The sequence below is a fragment of the Dromiciops gliroides genome, chromosome 3, assembly GCF_019393635.1.
Source record: "Dromiciops gliroides isolate mDroGli1 chromosome 3, mDroGli1.pri, whole genome shotgun sequence".
NCBI classification, from domain to species: domain Eukaryota; kingdom Metazoa; phylum Chordata; class Mammalia; order Microbiotheria; family Microbiotheriidae; genus Dromiciops; species Dromiciops gliroides.
Genome location: NC_057863.1, coordinates 33,859,474 through 33,885,859, shown reverse-complemented (window position 1 = coordinate 33,885,859; position 26,386 = coordinate 33,859,474). Strand labels below are relative to the sequence as shown.

At 38.3% G+C, this 26,386-nt stretch overlaps 1 protein-coding gene across 1 annotated transcript in view; it reads left to right on the top strand.

The window, feature by feature from the left end:
* The first annotated feature begins 2,867 nt into the window (after nucleotides 1-2,867).
* The window catches only part of TNFSF10 (TNF superfamily member 10), a 46,123-nt gene continuing 22,604 nt past the window's right edge, over nucleotides 2,868-26,386 (top strand). Inside the window, exon 1 of the mRNA XM_043997047.1 lies at nucleotides 2,868-2,934. Within this exon, the coding sequence (XP_043852982.1) occupies nucleotides 2,887-2,934 (48 nt within the window). The 5' untranslated portion in view covers nucleotides 2,868-2,886. The remainder of the gene's footprint in view (nucleotides 2,935-26,386) is intronic.

Here is a 26,386-nt window from a genome sequence, read left to right as displayed (position 1 = left end):
ATTGTATATATATATATATATATATATATATATATATATGTAACCTGTATCAGATTACCTGCTGTCTAGGGGAGGGGGAGGGAGGAAAGGGAGGGAGAAAAATCTGAAATTGGAAAGCATGTATAAACAAATGTTGAGAACTATCTTTACATGTAACTGGAAAAAAATAAAATATTTTTATTGAAAAAAGGGGAAATGATGATTATAAATCATATATTCTGGAAAAAAAGAAAACAGCTGTTGCAAAAATCAACAAACTGATATTCTTTCAAAATAACATGACCAGTGGCAGCTAGGTGGCACAGTGGATAGATAAGTAAGTAAGTAAGTAAGTAAATAAATAACATGACTGGTTACTCTTGCTATTTATATAGTTACCTCAATGTCTACACTGATGGCAAAGAACAGCTTGCCATTCTTTAGCTCAGTTCTATTGGTATATTTTCATTGACTATGTGCTCTGCCTTCTCTTCCCAAAGTTGTGCAAAATTTAGTCAAATGGGCATCCACATCAATAAAGTTCACCTCTGTCTTCCCTCTCATTTCTTCTCCCTGATAGAAATTCCTAGTATAGTAAAGGGGAAGAGGGTCCCAAGATGGAAATAGTGGGAGTGTCCCAGGGAGCCCCAGCAAATCACTTTGTTGTTGTTGTTGAGTGGTTTTAGTCATGTCTCACCTCCCTTTTGTGTCTTTGTGACCCCTTTTGCAGCTTTCTTGGCAAAGATGCTGGAGCAGTTTGCCATTTCCTTTTCTAGCTCATTTTACAGATGAGGAAACTGAGGCAAACAGGGTGAAGTGACTTGCTGAGGATTACACAGCTACACTGAGGACAGATTTGAACTCAGGAAGATGAGTTTTCATGGCTCTAGGCCTGGCACTCTATCCACTGTGCCACCCAGCTGCCAAATCACTTTATCCTGCACCAATCATCATGCTGTGGAGGAAGGTCTAGTCTGTAGTCAGTGAATTGGAGTTCAAATGTGGGGTCTGCCTTTGAATCTCTGTGTGACTTTGGGTAAGTCATGTCATCTTTTGGGGCTGCTTCAGTTTTGTTGCAATTGAAATTAAAGTAAACTGAGTCACAAAGTTCTGAGGGCATTCAATTTATCAGTGAGGCTAGCAATTATCAATAAAAGGGGTCTCGACTCCTCAATTCACCAAAAGATCAGGCTTACTAGCTTTCCTATAGCTTGGGAAAGACAAGAGAACAAAGAATAGAGAGTGTCAGTGATAGAAAACAATGATTGTTTACAAAGCTTGAAATATCATAGATGATGGAAAACCTAATGATTGGCTGGATGTTTGGGTTAGCACTAATCTCTCCTTCCATCCTGATGTCAGGAAAAGTTAATTGATAGAGTCCCTCTGCTTGTTAGTTATTATCTCTGTTCAGAGATAATAGACTTCTTGGCATCCACCAGCATCCTGTAAGGCTTGGTAGGATAACAGATCTCCCTTAATTATATGTGGATATGGAAGGAACAGTGGGTTCAGTGTGGGATCTGTAGTCAGGAAGACATCTTTTGAGTCAAATTTGGCCTCACCAGCTCTGCATCCTTAGACAAATCGGTTCCATCTCCTCATCTGTCAAATGAGTCAGGGAAAGAAATAGCAAACTACTCCTGTATCTTTGCCAAGAAAACCTCAAATGGGGTCACAAAGAGTTGCACGTGACGGAAATGACAACAATATATGCACAGCTGAATAGAGAGACAAGAGTTTTCTTTCAATTAAAGTTATTTCTATGGAAACAACTTTTAAACTTAATTCAAACAGGAAAACTGAACTTCTGATATGAACTTTAACATGGTTCAGAAAGTTAGAGAACAGAATCAGAGAATGGAATCAAATAGAAAATTGTTCAGTCATGTCTGATTCTTTGTGACTCCATTTGGGATTTTCTTGACAAAGATAGTGAAGTGGTTTGCCATTCCTTCTCCAGCTCATTTTACAGATGAGGAAATTGAGGAAAGCAGGGTTAAATGACTTGCCCAGGGGCACGAAGCTAGTGTCAGAGGCCGGATTTGAACTCGTGAAGATGAATCTTCCTGACTCCAAGCCCTGTGCTCCATCCAGATGCCACCTAGCTGCCCCAAATAGAATGACCTTAAGGTCACTTATAGATCTATGCCCCTGTGGAAAGATTACTTATCTAAAAATTATACCTAAAATTCCCTTAAATTACATGCTGAACTCAGATAGGGTTTTTACTGTGCTAATTTCTCCCCTATTAACTCTATGGCTTTCAACTATTTTTATTTCTCCATAATGCAGGGAGAGAGGCATGCTCAGAATTTGGGGTATGTGCAGGTAAGACTTTGGTGGAAAACCTCTTTATTGTATTTCCCATTTCAAACTGTTCTTGAAGGGAGGCACTATGAAGAGGAAGTCATGGGGCTGGTGATAAGCAACAGGTGAATAGATTTGGTATCAGAAGGACCCTTAAAGGTCATTTAGCTTAGTTGTGTCAAACTCTGGATAGAAATAAGAGGCAGCAGTACATAAGGGTCCCTCTGGACACATATTAACTTAGAAAACCACCTGTTGGGGCGGCTAGGTGGCACAGTGGATAGAGCACCGGCCCTGGAGTCAGGAGTACCTGAGTTCAAATCCAGCCTCAGACACTTAACACTTACTAGCTGTGTGACCCTGGGCAAGTCACTTAACCCCAATTGCCTCCCTAAAAAAAAAAAAAAACCAAAAACAAACCAAAAAAAACCACCTGTTACATTATCTATGTTTCATTGTACTTTATTTTGTTAAAGATTTCCCATTATATTTTCATTTGATTGGGGCAGATGTAGGAGTATTGTGCGCTACTAGATCCTGATCTAGTCCCACCTCCTTTTCTGTAGATGAGGAAGGAAACTGAGATCCAGAGATGTAATGCTGTTTCAGAGCTTCTCACATGATACTCAGTACTGTTTGGAGTTGGTATGTATGATATCTCTCATCTCTGTCTACAACAGTTCTGAATATTTTTTGTTTCATTGACCCCTTTGGTAGCCTGGGGGAAGCCTAGGGATATCTTCATGAAATAATGATTTTAGATGTATAAAATATATAGGATTTCAAAGGAAACCAATTATGTTGTAATACAGTTATAAAAAATCCAATTAAAGAAGTTCACGGACCCCTGGTTGAAAATCTTAGTCCAGAAGATCTAGAAAATGTATTATATGATACAATCCATTTTCTTGGCTCGTATGACTTAGAGAAGAAATGGTTTATTGGCAGATTTAAGAAAGAAACAAAAAGAACTCAAACAAGGGTCATAGAAAATGAAGTCAGCCATCAATGAGCAATTCTCTCCAGAGACACATATAGAGTCTCAATCTCTTGCAGTTGTAGAATAGACAGACCTCCTAGCAGGCTTGGCCTCTTACCTTGGAAGATAACTCCTCTTGCAGTTCAGGGAAGCTCCTAACAGGGAGTGCTGTTACCATGCCAATTCTGAAGGTGTAGTTTTCCCCAGGGACTACTAGCTCTTTGCCAGAGAAAATCCTCTGGCATGAGTCCCTTTCTTACATTGTTCAGAGGATTTGCTGTAACTGTTGTTGTTTAGTACTCATATAGTAATTAAGGTTTATAAAGATTATGTATGTTATCCCATACTTCTGTTTCCCTGCCTTAGGAATGTGGTGTTTAAAATTATATGGGGTGGGGGCAGCTAGGTGGCGCAGTGGATAGAGCACTGGCCCTGGAGTCAGGAGTACCTGAGTTCAAATCTGGCCTCAGACACTTAACACTTACTAGCTGTGTGACACTGGGCAAGTCACTTAACCCCAATTGCCTCACTAAAAAAAAATTATATGGGGTGCCTATCTATGTCCCAAGTTTAGGGAAACTTAACTGGTGTTTCTAATATATTGCTACTTATAAATTAGAAGCTTTAGCATCAATTTGGGGCATTAAGCATTTATTAAAGCATACCAAATATTAGTAAAGAGAGAACTCAATATTTCCCATCCCTACTTAACTATGTATTGTCTCCCTGAAGGTAAACACTGTATCCCCAGAGCTCAGAAAGCATGTGGCATGTAATGGGAGTTTAATTTATGTTTATCAATTGATTCTGACTCCAAACCCAGCATTTTTCTTCACTGTCATCCATCAATTCCCTAACAAGCATTTATGAAGTGCTTATTGTGTTCCAGGCACCATATACTGTGGTGTGCTAGTTCTGCCCAGTGATGTGCAATTTTGAACAATGGGTTGAATATTTAAATGGAGGAAGACTGGGAGGAAGGGCTATCCAGGTCTTCTTGAAGGTTCAAAATGTGGTGTTAGTTCTGGAGGTTGAGAGTGCTTCTATTAGGCCAAAGTACTGATTGTATGAAAGGGAGCAGTGTATGATTTGGGGTTGTTGAGTCATGTCTGCCTCTTCATGACCCCAGTTTGGGTTTTCTTGGCAGAGATACTGGAGTGGTTTGCCATTTCCTTCTCCAGCTCATTTTACAGATGAGGAAACTGAAGCAAATAGGGTTAAGTGACTTGGCCAAGGTCACGTAAGCTAGTAAGTTCTGACTCCAGGCCCAGTGCTCTATCCACTGTACCATCTAGCTGCCCCAAAGTAGGTGGCACATAGTAGGTACTTAATATATATTTACTGACTGATAGACATTGACTCTCAGGGTTCTGAGGCCTGCAGATTAGAAGACAATAGCTCACCGATTCAGTAATCTGATTAACAGAGAGCAACAGAATGAGGATGGAACTTTGATTTATCTAGTCTGACCTCTGTCATTTTACTAAGTAAAGAAACCAAGGTCAGGAAGATCCTGGGACAGGTCTTAGGATAGTTGCAGACCTTGAGTTTCAATTCAGAGCCCCTACTAATTTTTTTTTTTCTTTTTGCTTTGCGGGGCAATGGGGGTTAAGTGACTTGCCCAGGGTCACACAGCTAGTAAGTGTCAAGTGTCTGAGGCCGGATTTGAACTCAGGTACTCCTGAATCCAGGGCCGGTGCTTTATCCACTGCTCCACCTAGTTGCCCCCTCCCCTACTAATTTTTGATCCATTCTTTTTTCCATTCTACTGCCCCACCTCTGAGACTTGACTTCTTTGAATTCATTTGGTTTCTTGAAGGGAAAAATTTATAGTTAACCCTTCCAAGGCTGGATGGCACAGTGTTGGCCCTGGACTCAGGAGGACCTGAGTTGAGTTCTTGCCTTATGAACTTACTAGGTGTGTGAGCCTGGACAAGTTGCTTAACCTATTTGCCTCAGTTTCCTCATTTATAAAATTTAAGGGCTCCATGAATACATCTATATACTTCTCTCCTTTTTCTCTCCCTACCCCACCCTTGTTGTGAGGATAAAATGAGCTAATATTTGAAAAGTGCTTGGGGTGGGGGGCAGCTAGGTGGTGCAGTAGATAAAACACTGGCACTGGATTTGGGAGGACCTGAGTTCAAATCTAGTCTCAGACACTTAACACTTGCTAGCTGTGTGACCCTGGGCGAGTCACTTGATCCTAATTGTCCCACAAAAAAAACCAAAACCAAAAACAACAACAACAAAAAAAAGAGTGCTTGGAATATACTAGGTACCTAATAAATGCTTGTTTCCTTCCTTTCTATTTGGGACACTAATGCATTGTTGGTGGAATTGTGAACTGATCCAATCATTCTGGAGAGCATTTTGGAACTATGCCCAAAGTACTATAAAAATTGGGCATATCCTTTGACCCAGCAATATCACTAAGCCTATATCCCAAAGAGATTAAAAAATGGAAAAGGTCCTATTTGTACAAAAAATATTTAACAGCTCTTTTTGTGGTAGCAAAGAATTGGAAATCAAGGGGATGCCTATCATTTGAGGAATGGATGAACAAGTTGTGATGAAATATTATTGAGCTATAAGAAATGACCAGCAGGATGGTTTCAGAAATACCTGGGGAGACTTACCTGAACTGATGCAGAGTGAAATGAACAAAACCAGGAGAACATTGTACACAGTAACAGCAATACTGTATGATGATCAAATCTGAATGACTTAGTTCTTCTCAGCAATGCAATGATCCAAAACAAGTCCAAAAAAGTAATGATGAAAAATGCTATCCACATGCAAAGAAAGAACTGATGGAGTCTGAATGCAGGCCAAAACATAATATTTTCACTTTTGTGTGTGTGTGTGTGTGTGTGTGTGTGTGTGTGTGTGTGTGTATGTGTGTGTTTGGTCTCTGTTTTCTTTCACAACATGACCAATATGGAAATATACTCTGCTGAATGCACATGTATAACCTATATGGGACAGTAAGCTCCTATGACATGGAATCTGAAAGCCTTTTGGCGTCTAACTGCTGGGCAGTCCCTCCCATCCGGGACCCCCCCACCCACTTCCTTCTCAGCTTTCCTGTTGCTTTAAACTCAGAATTTTTTCTTCTGTTTATGTCTCCCTTTTTTTAGTTTAGTTGTTTAATGTCTGGGTTTCAGTCAGGTTGATTCAGCTAAGAATTTTAGTTATTAATGAGAGGTTTAGCATTTGGGACCCAAGAGGTCACCCTGTACTGCCTGTTCCTTGAGCAGATAAAGAAACTGAAGTCACATAGGTGGGTATTTGTCAACAGTGGGGCCTGCCTTTCACATGACTCTTCTCTTGGGAGTGGTCAGGCCTCCTGGGCACACTAGTTAGTTGTCCTGGATTCCATGAGCTTCAGTCATCAGCACTGGCTTTCTGTGCCTGTCCCCAAGTTGGTCTCTAGTCACTGATTACCCTGGCCACTGCTGGGTCCCAACATCTCTCCTCTCTTAGTCTCTGTAGCAGCTGTTCGAAGGTGTAAGCTCTCACCTCCTTCTTGTCCTGACAACTTGGAAGATGATTTCACTGGGTACTGGCAATCATTGTCTAGAGGGCTGGTATCTTAGGGTTGGAAGGTGCCCATTTGGGATGGGAGAAATAGTGCTAGATTTGTGAGGTCTCCGCAGGGACCTGGGCTGGTTCATAACACTTCTAATTCTCACTAGCTGTGTGATCCTGGCCAAGTCATTTAGCCTGTATTGGAATCTCATTTCTTTATAATAGCATATTCAGCAATTTCTCATCAAGCCTAAGGAGACAGATATGTCCTATACATTCCTAATACCACCACCACCTTCACCACCATCTCTCCTCATATCCTGTTAGAGTAAGCCAAGGATGCTGAACCCAAGAGTCTTGGGAAGAGCAGCATCCCCCAACCACCAGACTTGCTTCAAGCCCAGCCCCTGTAGCCATTCTGGAAGGGAGGTATCATTGTGATATTTTCCTCATCCTCACCAGCAGGACATTTGCAAAAATCAAGTGAGAGAGTATATGCACTTGGTAAATTGCAAAGGGCTCTCAAAATGCTAAATATTTGGGTTTTAAAAATCTTATCTTTATTGCTATCTTTGGAGTTTACATTATCCTGATCCTCATTTTCAAATACATCTCCCCTCCTCAACTTAGAGAGCCTTGTAAAAAGGAAAGAAGAAAAAAATAGTCCCTAAAAATCAACCAACCAATTTCATTAGTGGTATCATCCACACCTGGAGTCCCCCACTTCTGACAAGAAAGTAGGGAGAGGCATTTTCCCAACTCCTCCCTGAGGCCAGGCTTGGTCATAATTATTACATAGAATTAATTTCCATTTGCATCAGTGACATCATTGTGCATATTATTTTCTTTTTTCTTTCCCCTTCTATCAGTTGACAGAAATCTTGCCATGCTTCTCTGAATTCTCCAAATTCATTTTTCTTTCAGAATTATAATTTTGAATTGCATTTTTCACAGAACACAATTTGTTTTCCTGTGTGTGTATAGAAATATATATAGTATAGAGCTTTTTGTATACTGTCTCCCCCATTACACTGTGAGCTCCTTAACGGCAGGGGCTGTTTTGAGCTATCTTTGTATCCCCAGCACTGTCTGGTATATAGTTGGAGCTTAATAAATGCTTATTGACTTGACCCAACTGATGATGCCAGCCATTATGATTAATCTAGATTGATCCTTCCTCTGTGCAATAAACTCCGGTGGCCGCCAAACTTGGATCAAATATAAACTCCTCTGTTTAGCATCGAAAACTCTTTTAGATCTGACTCCATTTTAACATTTCCTGCCTTTTTGTGTATATTACTTCTCTTCAAGCACACTCCGGGCCATTCAAATAAGCCTTCCAGTTATTTCTCACACGCAACATTTTACTTATCAATTCCATGTCTTTTCACAGGCAACAACCTCATTCCTGGAATGTTCCCCCTCCTTATCTCTGTCTCTCACACCCTCTACGTCCTTTTTTTTTTTTTTTTTTTGGTGGGGCAATGAGGGTTAAGTGACTTGCCCAGGGTCACACAGCTAGTAAGTGTCAAGTACCTGAGGCCAGATTTGAACTCAGGTCCTCCTGAATCCAGGGCTGTTGCTCTATCCACTGCTCCACCTTGCTGCCCCTAAAATACTAAATTTAATCCTGCTGAAAACACTTTTTAAGGAGAGGGTAAGAAAATTACCTAAATTAGGAATATGGAAAAAGAGATGATGATTGCTAATGGAACTTAACACTTCCTTGAGAAATATTATTCAACACATTTTCCATATGAAGCTACAGATAAGAGATTATGGAGGAAAAAGTGGTGGCTGGATATTAACTCATAGCTGTGGGTGGAGGGTAGAGAGAGCCAGCTGTGTTCTCTTAGCTGGAAATCCCCATCAACCGAAAAAGGAAGGTAATGGCCCAAACTGATGGCTTGTGTAATAAGTCAGGTTTTGAAAGAGGTACTATTGAGTAGAGCAAAAAATGATAAAGTGTGGGAGTTGAGCACTTACTACCTCTGGGACCTGAGGCATATTATTAAAATTTTTTGTCTCAGTTTTTTCATTTGAAAATGAGGGCAACAATAACATATCTATTGTGAGAGTAGTTACAGCCGTGGGCTTTGGAGTCAGGAAGATCTTAGTTCAAACCCAGCCTCAGGAATTTACTATTTATGTAACTCTGGGGCAAGTCACTTAACCCAGTTTGCCTCAGTTTCCTCATCTGTAAAATAAGCTAGAGAAGGAAATGGCAAACCACTCCAGTATCTTTGCCAAGAAAACCTCATGGACAAGTTCAAGGAGTCACAAAGAATCAGACATGACTGAATGATTGAACAACAATAACTCTGTTGTGAAGCTACAATGAGATTATGTCTGAAAATTCCTTGGCAAACCTGAGAGCGTTACACAAATAGAAGCTCTTACTAATGGAGCAAGGGTATGCTGGTAAATGTTTAACTGGTTCTTGGAATAGGACAACAGACTTTTAAATTTAAAGTTATTATTAACAATCTTGCCATCACTTTCTTATGTCTACAACCCACAAAGCAATAAATCAAAGCATGTAGCATTTGCCCACAAATCAGTACAAGTTGACTACAGTATACCTCTGGTTAAAACTATTGTTTGCGGGGGCAGCCAGGTGGAGCAGTGGATAAAGCACCGACTCTGGAATCAGGAGGACCTGAGTTCAAATCTGGCCTCAGACACTTAACACTTACTAGCTGTGTGACCCTGGGCAAGTCACTTAACCCCAATTGCCTCACTAAAAAAAACCAAAACTATTGTTTGAAAGTTCCCCAACTGGTTAATCTTATCTCCTAGCAAGTTGCAAACTGATTCAACCATTCTGTAGAGCAATTTTAAACTATGTCTTAAGGGCTATAAATCCATGTATACCCTGACCTAGCATTACCACTACTAGGTCTGTATCCAAAAAGAGATAGAAAACAAAAAGGGAAAGAAAGACTGATATTTACAAAAAAATATTTATAGCAGCTCTTTTCTGGTGGCAAAGAATTGGAAATTGAGGGGATGTCCACCAATTGGGGAATGGCTGAACAAATTGTGGTATGTGATTATGAGAGAATAATATTGTGCTATAAGAAAAACCTGGAAACACTTACATGAGCTGATGCAAAGTGAAATGTGTACAAAGTAACAGCCGTATTGTAAGATGATCAGTTGTGAATGACTTAGCTATTCCCACCAATTCAATGATCCAGGGCAACTCTGAAGGACTTATGATGAAAAATGCTATCCATCCCTGGAGAAAGAATCGGTGGTGTCTGAATACAGATTGAAACATAATTTTTTAAAGTTTCTTTTTCTTGAGTTTTTTGGTCTGTTTTCTTTCACAACATGACAAATATGGAAATGTTTTGCATGACTACACATGTATAACTTGTGTTGAATTGCTTGCCTTCTCAAAGTGCAGGGGATGTGGGGAGGGAAGAAGGAAGAGAATTCAGAACACAAAGTTTTAAAAATGGATGTTAAAAATTGTTTTTACATGTAATTAGGGGAAAATAAAATGCTAAATAAAAATGAAAATGAAAAAAATCTTATCTCCTAGCAGAGAAGTAATGGATGTTGAGATTTGCTTTTCTATGGATCTCTTTGAACTTTGAATAAATGGTAAGAATTCCAGTATGTAGTTGATAGGTTTCTATTTCTTATATTACTTGCTTTGCCTCAAGACTTAGTCCTCCAATGCTCCTTTTAACCTAGGCAGGCAAATAGAAACCAGGTATAACTTGACCCAGCCTCCCTGTAGAATGATGATCTTCAATGTTTGTCTGGACCTCAGTCCAGATTCACACTCCCAGATTCGCTCCAGACCCAGATGACGTCTGGGGATAAAAAAACAGGGTCTTAGCCCTGTTTGTATCAAAGTAGAGTACCATACTTCTTTAGTCTCTTTTGTTATTCACTTTTTTGCCTTTCTCTATTTTCTTCAGTTATCCTTTTCCTCCAAGAATATGCCCTGAAACTTCAGCTTCTAATTTCATCTTTCCTTATTTGCTTCAGCCCAGCAACCTAGTACTCCTATGGTATTGGCTAAGCTAAGAGGTAGAAGAGAACTCTTCTCATTTGAGGGTGTTGCCTTTCTAGGAAGGCTGCAGTGTGATTATCTTAGAGCTCTTCATCTGTTGGTTTTGTTTTGGGTTTTTTTTGGTGAGGCAATTGGGGTTAAGTGACTTGCCCAGGGTCACACAACTATTAAGTGTCAAGTGTCTGAGATCTGATTTGAACTCAGGTCATCCTGAATCCAGGGCCGGTGCTCTATCCACTGCGCCACCTAGCTGCCCTTCTTCATCTGTTTTGTTTTGTTTTGGTTTTTGGTTTTTTGGGGTTTTTTTGCTGGGCAATTGGGGTTAAGTGATGTAACGATTGGAATGACGCCACCTGCTGGAGACTTACTGTAGAAGAGTTTCACCCATGAAGCGAAGGTCTTTGAGGGCAAGACCAGGAGTCTTTTCTTTGGCGTCACTTCCTGACACGGGCTAGTGGGAGGAGGAAGGAAGAGACTGGCGCTGAGTCTCGCGCTCTTTTCCTCTGGACTCTGGTGGAGAAGGGAGCTAGAAATGTGCTCTCCCTTTAATAGATAGAAATCTAGGCCTTTTTCTCTCTCTTTACCAAATTCTTATTCTCCTTAATAAATGCTTAAAAGTCTAACTCTTGCTAAAGCTTATAATTTATTGGCGACCACTCATTAGATATTTTAGACAGTTTAGCTAGAATTTTAGCCCTTAACAGTGACTTGCCCAGGATCACACAGCTAGTAAGTGTTAAGTGTCTGAGGCCGAATTTGAACTCATGTAATCCTGAATCCAGGGTCAGTGCTCTATCCACTGCTCCACCTAGTGCCCCTCTTCATCTGTTTTTGAGGAGCTGTTCCAATCTCAAAGTCCTTGAGCACTTCATTTCTTAGAAGGAGTGGGGAGCCAATGAGGAAGTGGTAGCACCTGCCTACTTGGATAAAGCCCATTATGGGAAGGGGAACAGCCTTTATTGAGAAATTAAAGAAGTTTCTGCTTTGCCCAGTTTTTATAAATGCCACAAGAAGTCTGACTATCCAAAGAGCCTGGATAAACTCCTCCTTCTTAGGACACAAGAAGTTGTTGATAATAAGGGCATCAAACTAGGTCATGTTTAAGGAGATGAAGTATTCTCTTCTCATCTCTGCCCATAGCATGATAGATTGAGAACTGAGAAACAAGAAGTTAAGTGACTTGCCCAGGGTCACACAGCTAGTATTCATCCAAGATGAGAGTTGAACTTGGGTCTTTCTGACTCCAAGTCCAAATCCATTATGCCAACCGCTTCCTAGGAAGCCCTTAATTCCTTTAAGACTCAGTTCAAATTACACCTTATACATGGAATGTCAGTCACCTAGCTGCTAGTGTCTTCCCTACCTAAACTACCTTGTATTCATTTGTATATTCTGTACACACACAACACATTCAATCATTTCTATTTGTTTCCCTTGCCCTATTACTGATTCCTCATTTAAACTGGGACTCTACTATAAATGTTCCTTTTCTGTCCTGAGAATTTGTATCAAAGGGTTTGTAATTGTTTCTTTCTCTTTTTTGCAGGGTAATGAGGGTTAAGTGACTTGCCCAGGGTCACACAGCTAGTGTGTCAAGTGTCTGGGGCAGGATTTGAACTCAGGTCCTCCTGAATCCAGGACCGGTGCTTTATCCACTACACCACGCAGCTGCCCCCAATTGTTTCTATTTTTTTTTAATAATTAGCTCTGAGCCCCCAAATAGAGATAGTGCACTGGCAAATACCTCAGAGTTAAATCTGTTTCTCTCTTTTCCTTTGGGATGTTCCCCCCTATTCTCTCCTTCCAATTCTATTTCCATTAGTATATCCAAACTTGCAAAACCCTACAGCAAATACTTTTCAAAAAAAAAAAAGATAAACATTTGTAAATGATTAAAATGAATGAATAAAGAATTTATTAAGTACTTACGATGTGCAAAGCACAATGTTAAGTTATGGAGATAGAAATGGAAAAGAAAGATAGTCCCTGTTCTCCTGGAGCTCACATTCTAATGGGGAAATCAGTATGTATGGAAGGTTTTATCTGTGTCAGATGTCCATAGGGTGCAGTGGCAGAGCAGATATATATATATATATATATATTTTTTTTTTTTTTGGCGAGCCAATTGGGGTTAAATGACTTGCCCAGGGCCACACAGCTAGTAAGTGTCAAGAGTCTGAGATAGGATTTGAACTCAGGTCCTCCTGAATCCAGGGCCAGTGCTATTTTTAATGGCTCTTATCTAATAATGTCCTTTTCCACTTATAAAATTACATAAAGGGAAACTTGTTCCCAAATGAAAAAGCTTCAGGCTCCCATGTGGGAGCTCAGTGGGAAAAAGGAGATACAGAATTGGGGGTGGAGAGGGTAGCTCAGTAACACATCATTCATTCCAACCTTTCTTGTGCCTAATGAGCTCATACAGGAATGTTGGCTCCATTCCTGATGGAGATTGCCTGCACTTGTGCATCCAATTGACTGGTTCCACAAATTCAAGCGGCTTCCTCTTCTCCTGTCTTTTCATTTTCTATGAGTCTTGGAGGGAAGTGGGCTCATCCCTTCTTAGAGTTTTTCTTTCTGACTCATCGAGTTGACTTTTGGAAGTCACTTGGGGGCATGAGGATTTTTCAGCCTGTGATATTTCATCCTTTTTGACTCACTCATTAATTTGACTCACTAATTAAGGGATCACTGGTAGTGTCACAACTTGATAATTAGCTGAATATCTCAATTTTCCTTATATCACCACTAAGTCATTCCTTTCCCACATGAATATGTCCTCAAACTTCAACTTCTTATTCCATCATCTATTTACTCCAGCCCACTGACCTACCACACCTATGGTGCTGATTACCTCTTCTCATTCCAAGAGTCTCTATCATAAATGTCTTGGAGTACTTTAATCGTTTTAGAGAAATTGTTCCAGTCTCAAAGTCTGTGAGCACTTCTTTTCTTTGAAAAGATAGAGACAGAGTAGGAAATCGAAGCATAAGTGGTCCTTCCTCTTTACTGTGATGGAGGACAAGCAACAATAGCAACAACTAGGCTTTCCAAATCATAGCACCTGGGGGCAGCTACGTGGCACAGTCAATAGAGCAAGGACCCTGGAGTCAGGAGTACCTGAGTTCAAATCCGGCCTCAGACACTTAACACTTACTAGCTGTGTGACCCTGGGCAAATCACTTAACCCCAATTGCCTCACTAAAAAGAAAAAAAATATATATATATATATATATGTATGTATGTATTATAGTGAGGGCCCTGTTTGTCAGTAACCTTTCTTGTTTTTGTTTTAAGGAACAGGATTTCAGTAGAGATGGTTATGTTAGTAAAGAGTAGTAACTTAGGAGCTATCTTGTCACCCTAATGAGAAATCTGATTTTTACATATGTTTGTTATTTAATCTGAGATTAGAATATGTATAGAAGTGCATGCAAACTACTTAAGAGTCATCTGAAAGACGTTTCCATTGTTTAAAGGGATTATGAGAGCAGTATTTGGTGTTTATGTTCATTTGAACATCATTAATATCCAAACATGGTTTACTATAGACAATTTTGCCTATAAGTTGTTCTCTGTATACAATTTGGAATTATTATATTTACACATCCCAAATAATATAGCATATACAATTATTCACCAAATTATACAATATCAGAAAATTTAAAAGCATAACAATACCATATATTATATTATGTATTTATGTATTTAAATTTTGAAACAAATCCATTACCAGTTCAGGTGAATGCACTTACAAATTACCTCACACAGAAAATCATTCATCTCATCACAACTGACATTGTATACTGATCACATCTAAAAATCCACATAAATGTTTAACATGATTTTACTAATATAACCTATATCATGTTGGTTGCTGTCTTGTGGAGGGGGGAGGGAAGGGAGGGAAGGAGAAAAATTTGGAACTCAAAATCTTATAAAAACAATTGTTGAAAACCATCTTTACATGTAACTGGGAAAAAAAGTACTATTAAGATTTTTAAAAAGACCAAAAAAACCCACATTAAGTTATCAAGTATGAAGTAATTACATCTAATCAAAGAAATAATAAGACTATAAGACTAATTACCATTCTTATAACATTTGCCCTTTGCCAAGCACTGTACCAAACACTTTACAATCATTGGATCCTCACAACAACCCTGAAGGGTAGTTTCTATTATTATCCCTTTACAGAGGAATAAATTAATGTAAATATTACTTTCTTGGGACCATGCAGCTAATAACTTTCTTAACACCAAATAACAAATATCTTTTCACAAACAAATATTTTTTCGATGTTATTTTTCATAACATTCCTGATAAAGAGAGCATTCTCATACCCTATTCTTATTTTCTTCAGGGCAGATTTTAATGGATTTTTTTTTTTAGTGAGGCAATGGGGGTTAAGTGACTTGCCCAGGGTCACACAGCTAGTAAGTGTTAAGTGTCTGAGGTCAGATTTGAACTGAGGTACTCCTGAGTCCAGGGCCAGTGCTCTATCCACTGTGCCACCTAGCTGCCCCATTCAGGGCAGATTTTAGCTTAAATCAAATCAAATTTGGATTTACAATCACTAAGGGTAACATTTTAATCTCTAATGCCCGATGTTCCTAGCACTTTCAAAGAAAAAAGATTATTATCCATGTATTCATTTATTTCCTTTTTTGTTTGTTTGTTTTTTTGCGGGGCAATGGGGTTTAAGTGACTTGCCCAGGGTCACACAGCTAGTAAGTGTCTGAGGCTGGGTTTGAACTCAGGTCCTCCTGAATCCAAGGCTGGTGCCTTATCCATTGCGCCACCTAGCTGCCCCCCATTTATTTCCTTTTTAAGACATGTGGTAACAATTTCCAGCATCAATTCCTAGCCTCATATAAACTTTTTCTCTACTTCCTAAAAGGGCTGGAGTCCCCTGCCTCCTTTACCTTTGAGACTTATCAGGTAAAGAGCTTTCCAGAAAAGAGCATTCCAACTTTCCATTCCCTTCCTTCTGGGAATTTCAAGCTGCATATACTAGGAAATAAATGTAAAGTTTGAAAGTTTGAAATCACACCTGTTATCATTAGGGTAGCTTAAAAGCTAGTGGGCTAAAATATCCCAAGATTCTAAGCTAATCTGCTGCTTTTTGACCAAGGCAAAGAGACCAAAGGAATTTCATTTAATGCTGGCAGCACATGGCTAGGTTTCCCAAGCAGAAGCCTTCAAGAGCTTTCAGAGTTACTTAAATAATAATTAAATAATTGAACAATATAAGCAAACATTTAGGATTTTATATAGTAATCACAAATCACAATAAGTGATATCTTTACGATATTCACTATTTATGTAGGGTTAGATTTAATAAAGCCTTCCTACAGATTTATCCTGAAAGGTGGGTGGACATGATTAACCAGATGATTATCTAATCTTACTCCTAAACTATAGCTGGTTACAGACTGATTTCTGAAAAATCTTTTCCTTTGCAGTTTCTAGTTCTTAACTGAAGTCAATCACTGCACTTTAACCAATTAAGCATGTGGCTAGATCTTGAAATCTTAAAATACTTACACCCTAACTCAATGACTAGTTTGCTACTGATTTTTTTTATATCAGTCTTAACAATTAAATCCATAACCCAAAAGAATTAAAGAGGAATTCACATTTCTAACAATCTTTCTAATACAGTAAATTATAAAATCCGTGTTAGGCATTATCTTTGTACACATAACAGTGATGATTAAAATATGAGAGGCATAATTTCTTGGTAATTTAATCATTGTATTAATAGGCCAGCAGGTTATTAATAAAAGGATGGTCAATGGATATCTCTCTCAGACCAAAGACCCCCTAATGGCAGTGGGATCACAGCTTATATGCCCTTTGAAGAAGAGGTTTTCCTGAGAGATGTCTAATCACTTTTGATTGGTCAATTAAATTTGGAGATAGGCTATATTAAAATGAAGATCAGACCACCCCCAGCCTTGAGTTAACTATTCAAAGAACACACATCTTCTTTAAAAGGTAAGCTGAGACCACTGGCCCTGGATTCAGGAGGACCTGAGTTCAAATCTGGCCTCAGACACTTAACACTTACTAGCTGTGTGACCCTGGACAAGTCACTTAACCCCAATTGCCTCAGCAAAAAAAAAAAAAAAAAAAAGGTAAGCTGAGAGGGTAGCCAGGTGGTTCAGTGGATAAATCACTGGCCCTGGGTTCAGGAGGACCTGAGTTCAAATCTTGCCTCAGACATTTGACACTTACTAGCTGTGTGGCCCTGGGCAAGTCACTTAACCTTCATTTCTCCACCCGCCCCCCCCCCAAAAGATTATGGAGGCCTGAGAGATGTTTCTTTCAGAAGGTAGAATTTAACTTGAGACTAGAAGGATGCCTAGGAAGTTAAGAGGAAACTGAGGCAGGCTTACCTACACTCACACATAAAAGAAAATGCATAGTATTACAAAGAAAATCAATTTTGTTGGAATACAGTCATAAAAACTTATATTTAAAAGCTCCTTAAATGAACAAACTAACAACAACAACAAAAAAAAAAACAACCCAACAACACTCAAGCCTTTTAGATGTCAGGTTAAAAAACTTCCTAGCCTACTTCGTTGTAAAAGTTTAGGGAAATGTCCACTTCCTTTAGAAAACATGTTGTTTCCCATCTATGAAGGGACTGGAAAATGGGTGCTGTGGGATCAAGGGATGGCTGATGCATCAAAGGCAAGGAAATAAATAATGCAACAAAAATAAATATACTTTTAAAATTCATCCAACATAAATATTGCTTTCCTGGGATGCATTTTCTATTAAAGCACTAGGGACAAAAACACAACTGGAAATGGTTTTTATTCAAACCAAAAGAGGGGTTGCCATGGAGATAATCTTTCTAAAAAGTAATAGAAAAGGGTAAAAAATTTTAAATGTGGATGACTTATTGGTTTCTAAAGGCTTTTCTGGCCTTCCTTGGGTGTTTCCCAACCTCTGAAGAGGTGAACTCAAAAATAAATTTTTCATGGGATATCAGAATCATGGGATCTTGGACTTGGAAAAAGATATCCATGGCTAACTCAGCTGTCCCTGGTCTGAAAAGCATCCCCTCTACAGCAAACTCAGCAAGTGATCATGCATTATCTGCATGAAAATTTCCAAAAATTTGGAATCCACTAGTTCCCAAGATAGCCCATTCCACAAATCAGCTGACATGACTCAGATTTCCAGCCCGCCTGTAATATTCTGCATGAGATTCTCTAAGTTGTGGAGAGAATGGGATGTCCTTCTACATGCCTGCTTTAGGGACAGAGTTGGTGTGAGAACTATGTTGGAGAGGGATGTTCTTCATTCCTTTAAGACAGGCTTATGTGGTTCCAGACCCTCTTCAGGACCAACTGTAGACATGTAGAGAGAAAGATTGAGTTTGGACGTGGCAGACATTCAGGAGAACCTGGCTCTTCCACATGCTCCTCATTTCTAGCTTTCCTTCCTGGAGACTTCATGAAATTCATCTTCTATGAGATAGGGTTCTCTTTGTCCGAGTGGAGATCTCATCATTCTCAAAGCAGTTGGGTTCATTCACTCTGCATTTTCTGGTACAGTCTAAACTATAATTTTTCTTATATCTGTTTGCTCTAGCATAGATAAATGGCTTTATTTACCATTTGTGACGGTCCTTCACATAATCTGCATTTGATGGGAAAGGGGTCAGACTCTTAGGTATAAGTTGGAGATTCTCTCTCCTTTAGAAGATGTCACCAGGAAAGCAAACTTTTGCTTGGAACCAATTGTGCCCCTAGACCAGCAATATTTAGGGATGGAGAGAAGATAGATATAATTCTAGTTTAGTGCCTTCTCTCAGAGAACAAAGAAGCCAGCTTCATGACTCTCTTCTCAAGGCAAGAATCACAATCTCTCTTAGACAGTGGTAGGAAAGGTTCTGAAGCTGTATATCCATGCCTTCCCTCAAGTCTATCTGTATGTTTAGCCATTCCCTGACCATCTTATATTGCCAGTACACACATTTCACTCTGAAGAAATTGATTCTAGAGGAGATTCAGTTCTAAAGACCAACATTTTAAAGAACTATTGCATTAAATAAAATAGATTCATTTAAGAAAGACTATATATGTACATATATATGCATATACTTCCTTTGAAGGAGTTAAATACTTTTTTTGTTTGGTTGGGTTTTTTTGGTAATGATGGTGGCAGCTTGCCATCCACGAAATCCTAAATAAGATTCAAATTCATCATCTATTGTGGTTAGACTTTTTAAAAGTTGTGTAACAAGAGAGAAAATGTTATGACTCATAGACTGGAAGGGACATTAAAAGTCATTTAGGGGGCAGCTAGATGGCGCAGTGGCTAGAGCACCAGCCCTGGAGTCAGGAGGACCTGAGTTCAAATCCGGCCTCAGACACTTAACACTTACTAGCTGTGTGACCGTGGGCAAGTCACTTAACCCCAATTGCCTCACTAAAAAAAAAAAAAAAAAGTCATTTAGTCCAGCCCTCTCATTTTAGAGATGAATGAACAAAGAAATAAACAAATAAATTCATTGATTAAGTTCTTAAAATGTGCCATGGACTGCACTAACCACTGAGGATACCCGGAGGAAAAACAAAGCAGTCCTTGTTTTCAGGGAGCTTACACTCTAATTGGGGAGAGAGCACATAAGGAAAATGCAGGTGCCAGAAGTGATGGAAAGTTTGTAAATCCCAATGGCAGGTGGCAAGGATGGATGGGGTGTAGAATAGATAACACTAGCCCCATGAATCTAGGCAAGTTGGAAGAGATTGAATCTCATTTTACTCATCTATAAAATAATAATAATAATAATAATAGTACCTATCTCCCAACACTGTTATAAGGATGAGTTTTTGTAAACCTTTTTGCAAACCTTAAAATACTATATAAAGTCTGTTCTTATTAATAAAATATTCAATACTTGTTCTTAGTATAAGGGATATGAAAGAAGGAATTTAGTGTCTAATCCCATTCATATATCACCATTCTCTGTTAAGCAAAAATTCTTAATCTGGGGTCCATGATAAATTGCAGGCATGATAGATTGGATGGGAGAAAAGTACACTCTTTCTTTCTTTCTTTCTTTCTTTCTTTCTTTCTTTCTTTCTTTCTTTCTTTCTTTCTTCCTTCCTTCCTTCCTTCCTTCCTTCCTTCCTTCCTTCCTTCCTTTCCTTTCTTTCTTTCTTCTTTCTTTCTTTCTTTCTTTCTTTCTTTCTTTCTTTCTTTCTTTCTTTCTTTCTTTCTTTCTTTCTTTCTTTCTTTCTTTCTTTCTTTCAAGTTTTCAGTTCCAAATTCTATCCCTCTCTCATTCCCTCCATTCCTCCCCTCCCCCCTCCCCAAGGTTGCAAGCAATCAGTATTTTCCTTTATTTATTTATTTAGAACACCTTTATTTCAAAATAATTGTTTTCCTTTGTAATCCTCTTATTTTATGTATTTAAAAACATTGTTCTATAATGTCAAAATAATGGAATGTGATAGATGAGATTTGGCAGATATTCAGGAGCCCACCTGAGTGGATTGCTGGCTGATTTGACTGGATTACTAGTTGACTAGATTCTAAGAACATCTGGCTGGTACTTGAGAGTACTTAAGAAAGCATGGTTCTCAGAAGCTAAAAAAACTTTGAACTTCCGGCCCAGTCAACCAACCAGCTTGAAGAACCTCTCATTTCTGGGAGGGGAGAGGAAGGAGGAAGGAGAGCCTGCGCAGAGAGCTCTGTCTCTTGTGGTTCCTGATTTCGTGGTGATGGCAGAGGACTACACAGAGGAGTTGAGGAAAGATAGGATTGCCAGGCTGTAGGAATTCTGTTCTCAATCTTTCTCTTTCTATCTTTCAATAAACCCTTAAAAACCTAAACTTGTTTTATCAGTAATTTTAGTCAGTTTCCCCCAAAACTGGGGGAACAGATTAGGACCCAAATTCAGAATTTTAAATTACACAGTTTGGCAACCACAAAGGGATTACACAATAACATGATCCAAAGGTCTCATCAGAATGCCAAAGGAGTCTATTACTTACAAAAAGGGGTTCTTCCCCTACACTAAAGTAACACATTTCTCTTTCTTCCTCTCCTCCCCATTCAAATCAGACAAGACCTGTTAAAAGCCTGGAAACATGTTTACACCCAATATGATTGTGATGGAATACTTTTGTTTAGTCACAGGAGCACCTGTATATATGTGCTGCTAAGCTTTCATTCTATTCTAAATGATTAGAATTATGCTATAAGAAAAGATGGGGAGAATGGCTTTAGAAAAACCTGGGAAAACCTATGTGAACTGATGCAAAGTTAAAGTGAGTAGAACCAGGAGAACATTGTATACAATAACAGCAATATTGTTAATGATGATCAAACTGTGAAAGCCTTAGCTACTCTGATCAAGACAAAATGATCCAAGACAATTTCGACTCATGAAGATAAATGTTATCTACCTCCAGAGAGAGAACTGCTGGTATAATTGTTTCATTTTCTTTTTCTTTTTCTTTTCTTTTTTTTTTTTTTGCACCTGGATAATGGAAACTTGTTTTGCACAGCTTCAAATGTATAACTGACATATTGCTTGCCTTCTTGCTGTGGCGGAGGGGATGGAATGATGGAGAGAATTTAGAATTGAAAATTATTTTAAAGGAATGTTTAAAATAAACTTTTTTTTTTTAGTGAGGCAGTTGGGGTTAAGTGACTTGCCCAAGGTCACACAGCTAATAAGTGTTAAGTGTCTGAGGCTGGATATGAACTCAGGTACTCTTGACTCCAGGGCCAGTTCTCTATCCACTGCGCCACCTAGCTGCCCGAAAAATAAACATTTTTTTAAAAGAAAAAAGAAAGGAAAGGAAAAATTCCAACACCCATGTTCACACCTAGAGAAGGCCTATGGTTTAAATCTCATTTTGTGTTAAGTATAGTAGCTTTCAGACCAGGTCTGCACACGCTGGTGAAAACTTTAGACCCAATAATGATTCTGTTCAGAAAAATTAAAATCATCATCTTTGAAAATGAAAAAGAGCTTTTTTTTTGTTTTTTTCTTTCTCATGGTTTTTCCTTTTTGTTCTGTTCTTTCATAACATTACTAGCATGGAAATATATTTAACATGATTGTACATGTATAACCTATATCAGATTGCTTGCTGTCTTGGGAAGAGGGGAGGAAAGGAAGGGAGGGAAAAAATTTGGAACTCAAAATCTTACAAAAGTGAATGTTGAAATCTATCTTTACACACAATTGGGGAAAATACTATTAATTAAAAAATTCTATAACAAATGAGAAATGAAGGCAATGTAATAATAAAAGATGGCAATTAAAATTTTAAAGAGAAAAAAAAGAAAATGAAAAAGAAACTAAAAACTGTTTTAACCCCCACATGCAGCTCAGGTCATTGGTATGATGCTGCTTGTACTACTATTTCTGAGTTCATAACCAGTAGCTGACCTGTCTATGAAGCCAGTTTGTGAAGAAATTTGATCAGGTTGTTTTCTAGCTTTGTTGAAACTACTATTTGGGAAAAAAGAAAAGGAAGTTTTGATTATTTGACTGCCATTGAACTTTTGAACCACTATTGAATTTTTAACTTTGGAAACAGGTTCCTAACAGAATGTCAACAATGTACTTAAGTAAGCAATGTGGTTTCTCTTTTTCCCTATAGAATTCCATTTACATTTGTTAAGCAGTGTATAAGGTACCATGGTAGGCTTGAGTACACACACACACACACACACACACACACACACACACACACACACACACACACACACAAAAGCAATGCACAGCAACAACAACAGAAAACAAGTCCTGCTCTGATGTAACTTCCATTCTGTATGTGCAGAAGGAAGTAAAAGACCAAGCTATACAAATTAATTTGAAGAGTTGTAGAATGAGATCTGCAGAATATGAACTGCAAAGGATCTCATGCAGGAGGGAGCTCCTGAGCTATGCCTTTCTTGAAGGAGTATCTTTCAGACATAGGGAACAGAGCCCTGAAAGCATAGAAGTGGGAGATGAAATCCCATGTTTTGTCAATAGCTCAGTTTGATTGGAATGAAATGCAGGAAGGGGAGCAGAATGAAATAAAGACTGTGAAAGTAGATGGAAGCCAGACCATGGAGGGCTCTCCATGCTGAGAGTGTTAAATTTATCTGAGCAACATAGGGATTCATTTAAGATTCCTGAGTATGGAAGTACCATGGTCAGAGATACATGTTAGCATGACCTCTTAAGTTCTTTCCAATTTGTTCATATCAGAGCCAAGATATTAATTCAGTTCCACTTGGACTCTAAATCCAGTATTCACCCTCCCTCCACCCCCCACTGCATCATGTTCTTATCCTAAAATATTTTCTGGCTTCTGGAATTAAATAATGGCTGAGTTGGAGGGAAGTTTCACATGATGAACCACCAGGGAAACAGATCCCTGAATAATTATGGGATCATGGAATCTCAGTTGGGAAGACCTTAAGAAGTCACGCTGTCCATCTCATGCCTGAACTATATTCTCTTCTAACACATACCTAGTAAATACTATGAGGATCAATCATAGGACCATAGATTTAGGGCTGGAGAGGACTTGAGAGACCATCTAGTCAACCTTTTCATTTTATAGGAAACTGAGGCCCAGGGAAATGAAATTATTTTCCCCAGGTCATACAAGTAGTAGGTGGAATTTGAACCCAGATGCTTAGCTCTAGAGCCAGTGCTCTTTCCACTTGAACATCTCAAGGAATGGGAAATAGACAATTTTCTACAGTAGCCTATTCTGCTTTTGGAGAGTTCTAGTAGTAGGACGTTCAATAATTTTTCAGTTGTGTCTGTGACACCATTTGTGTTTTTCTTGGCAAAGATACTGGAGTGATTTGCCATTTCCTTCTCCAGTCCATTTTACAGATGAGAAAACTAAGGCAAACAGGGTTAAATGACTTGCCCAGGGCCACACAGCTAGTAAGTGTCTGAGGCCAGATTTGAGCTCAGGAAGAGGAGTCTTCCTTACTCTAGGACCTGCACTCTGTGCACTATGGTACCACCTAGCTGCCTTTAATAAGCACTTATGTGCCAGGTACTATGCTAAGTAGTAGGGATTCAAAGAAAGGCAAAGACATGGGCAATTCTTTCAAGGAGCTCACATTCTAATTGGAATGGGGAGGGGTGGGATAGGAAGAAGAAGAAAACATGTAAATGACTATTTATATCCAAGATATATATAATGTAAATGGGAGGAAATCTCAGAGGGGAGGCACTAGTAAGGGGGAGTAGGTGTAGGGAGGAGACTGGGTGAATTTTTTCTACAGCGCTTCCAGCATTTGTTAGTTTCCTCTTTTATTCTCTTCATCAATCTGATAAATATGTGGTGGAACCTCAAAGTGGCTTTAATTTGCATTTATATAATTATAAATTGATTTAGAAATTTTTTTTCATATGGTTATTGGTAGCTTGGATTTCTTTTGAAAAATGCACGTTCTTATCCTTTGACCATTTATGTATTAGGCAATGACTCTTAGTCTTATAAATTTGAATCAGTTCCTTATATAATTTGGAAAATAGACATATCAGGGAAACTTGTTGCAAAGATTTTGTTTTCCAGTTACCTGATTTCATTCTAATTTTTTTTACATTAGATTTGTAAAAAAAAAATTAAAATTTCATCTAATCAAAATTGTCCATTTTAATCTTGTGTGATCCTCTGTTTCATTCGTTTTGCTGATTTCTTCCTTGATTCTTTAATTCTTTTTATCATATGACTTTATAACTTTTTTATTTAAATCATGTACCCATTTGGAGCTTATTTCTATGTGTGCTGTGAAGTGTTGGTCTAAATCTAATTTCTGCCAGCCTCCTTTCTAGTTTCCCCAACAGTTTTTTGTCACATAGTGAGGTTTCCCCCCAATGACTGGGCTTTTCACACGCTATACTAATGAGTTTGTTTGCTTCTGTCTGTACATATATTCCATACCTAATCTGTTCTAATGATCAGCCTCTCTCTTTTTTAAACCAGTACTAAATTGATTTAATGCTTTGGAAGCAGTTTCAGATCTTGTACTGGTAGACTTCCCCTTTCTTTCCCATTTTTTCCCATCATCACCCTTGTGGGTCTTAATCTTTAGATTCTCTATATGAACTTAGTTATGTTCCTATATATTTTAAGAAAAAATATTCTTTTGGAAGTTTGGTTCGGTGCTAAAGAAGTAAAGTAATTTAGGTAGCATTGTCATTTTAATTTTTTTTAAACTATAAATCTAACTTAGAACTTTATTTTTTGCCATCAGGTAACATTTATTTTTTATTTTATATTTATTTTTTATTATTCTGTTTTTTTCTAGTTGAATAGAATTTTATTTTCCAAAATATGTGTAAAAACAAATTTTGGCATCGATTTTTAAAAAACTTTGTGTTCCAACTTCTCTTCCTCCTTGCATTATCATTTTTATTATGTTATCTCAGCCTACCCATGAGCATAAATGCTTCTCCAGTCAACTGATCAATTAATTAATTAAAGGATGAATGTTTCTTTACTTAGGTTTATGTTTATTCCTCTGAAGAGTGTTAAATTCATATAGCCCCTAGGTAAATCTTGGAAGATACATTCCCAAATATTCCATAGCTTTTGTAGTTATTTCAAATGGGATTTACCTTCTAGCTCTTCTTTTTCTTTTTTTCTTTTTTTTTTTTTTTAGTGAGGCAATTGGGGTTAAGTGACTTGCCCAGGGTCACACAGCTAGTAAGTGTTAAGTGTCTGAGGCCGAATTTGAACTCATGTAATCCTGACTCCAGGGCCAGTGCTCTATCCACTTCGCCACCTAGCTGCCCCCTAGCTCTTCTTAATGAGTTTTTTTGGTTATATATAGGAATGCTGATGATTTATGTGGATTTATCTTATATTCTGCAACTTTGCTAAAATTATTATTTCAACTAACTTTCAGTTAGCTCTCTGAGTTCTTTAAGTATTTTATTATATAAGAGGTTTTTAATTTGATAACCAAAGTCCTGTGCTAAATAAATTAAGGGAGACTTGGAGGAGAGTTGGCTTATAGGAAATCTTTCGTCATATAAAAAAATTTACCAAATGTTTTTCTCATTTCCATTGCACAGCTCAATAATTTTTATTTCAGCAAGGCAGTATTTTTTAGAATGTTTCCACATAATGAAATGGGAGGCATTTCTTTTTGAACTCATCCTGTCCTCATTAATTCAAAGACCTTTTAGCATAAGTTGTTGTTGTTTAATCATTTAACATTAATGAGGGTGTTTTGGTATAAATGGAGAGGACGCGTACAATATTAATTATTAATCATTCACAATGTGGAACTGTGGGAAGGTCATAAAATCTTTCCTTTAATTATTAACTTTTTTGTTTTGAAACTATTTTATAAGTGATTAAAGTTTATTTCCTAAACATGATTTGAACATTAGTGAGAAAGATAGAAAAGGGGTTGGGAGAAAGCATGAAATAACTGTCTGCCCTCCTCCACGGACTCAAATGGGTCTGTTTATAGCCCGGTCCAAAATATATTTGGCTTTCAGTTCTGTCTATACAACCACTGGGAAGGTCTGGTGAGTGTCAGCTCTT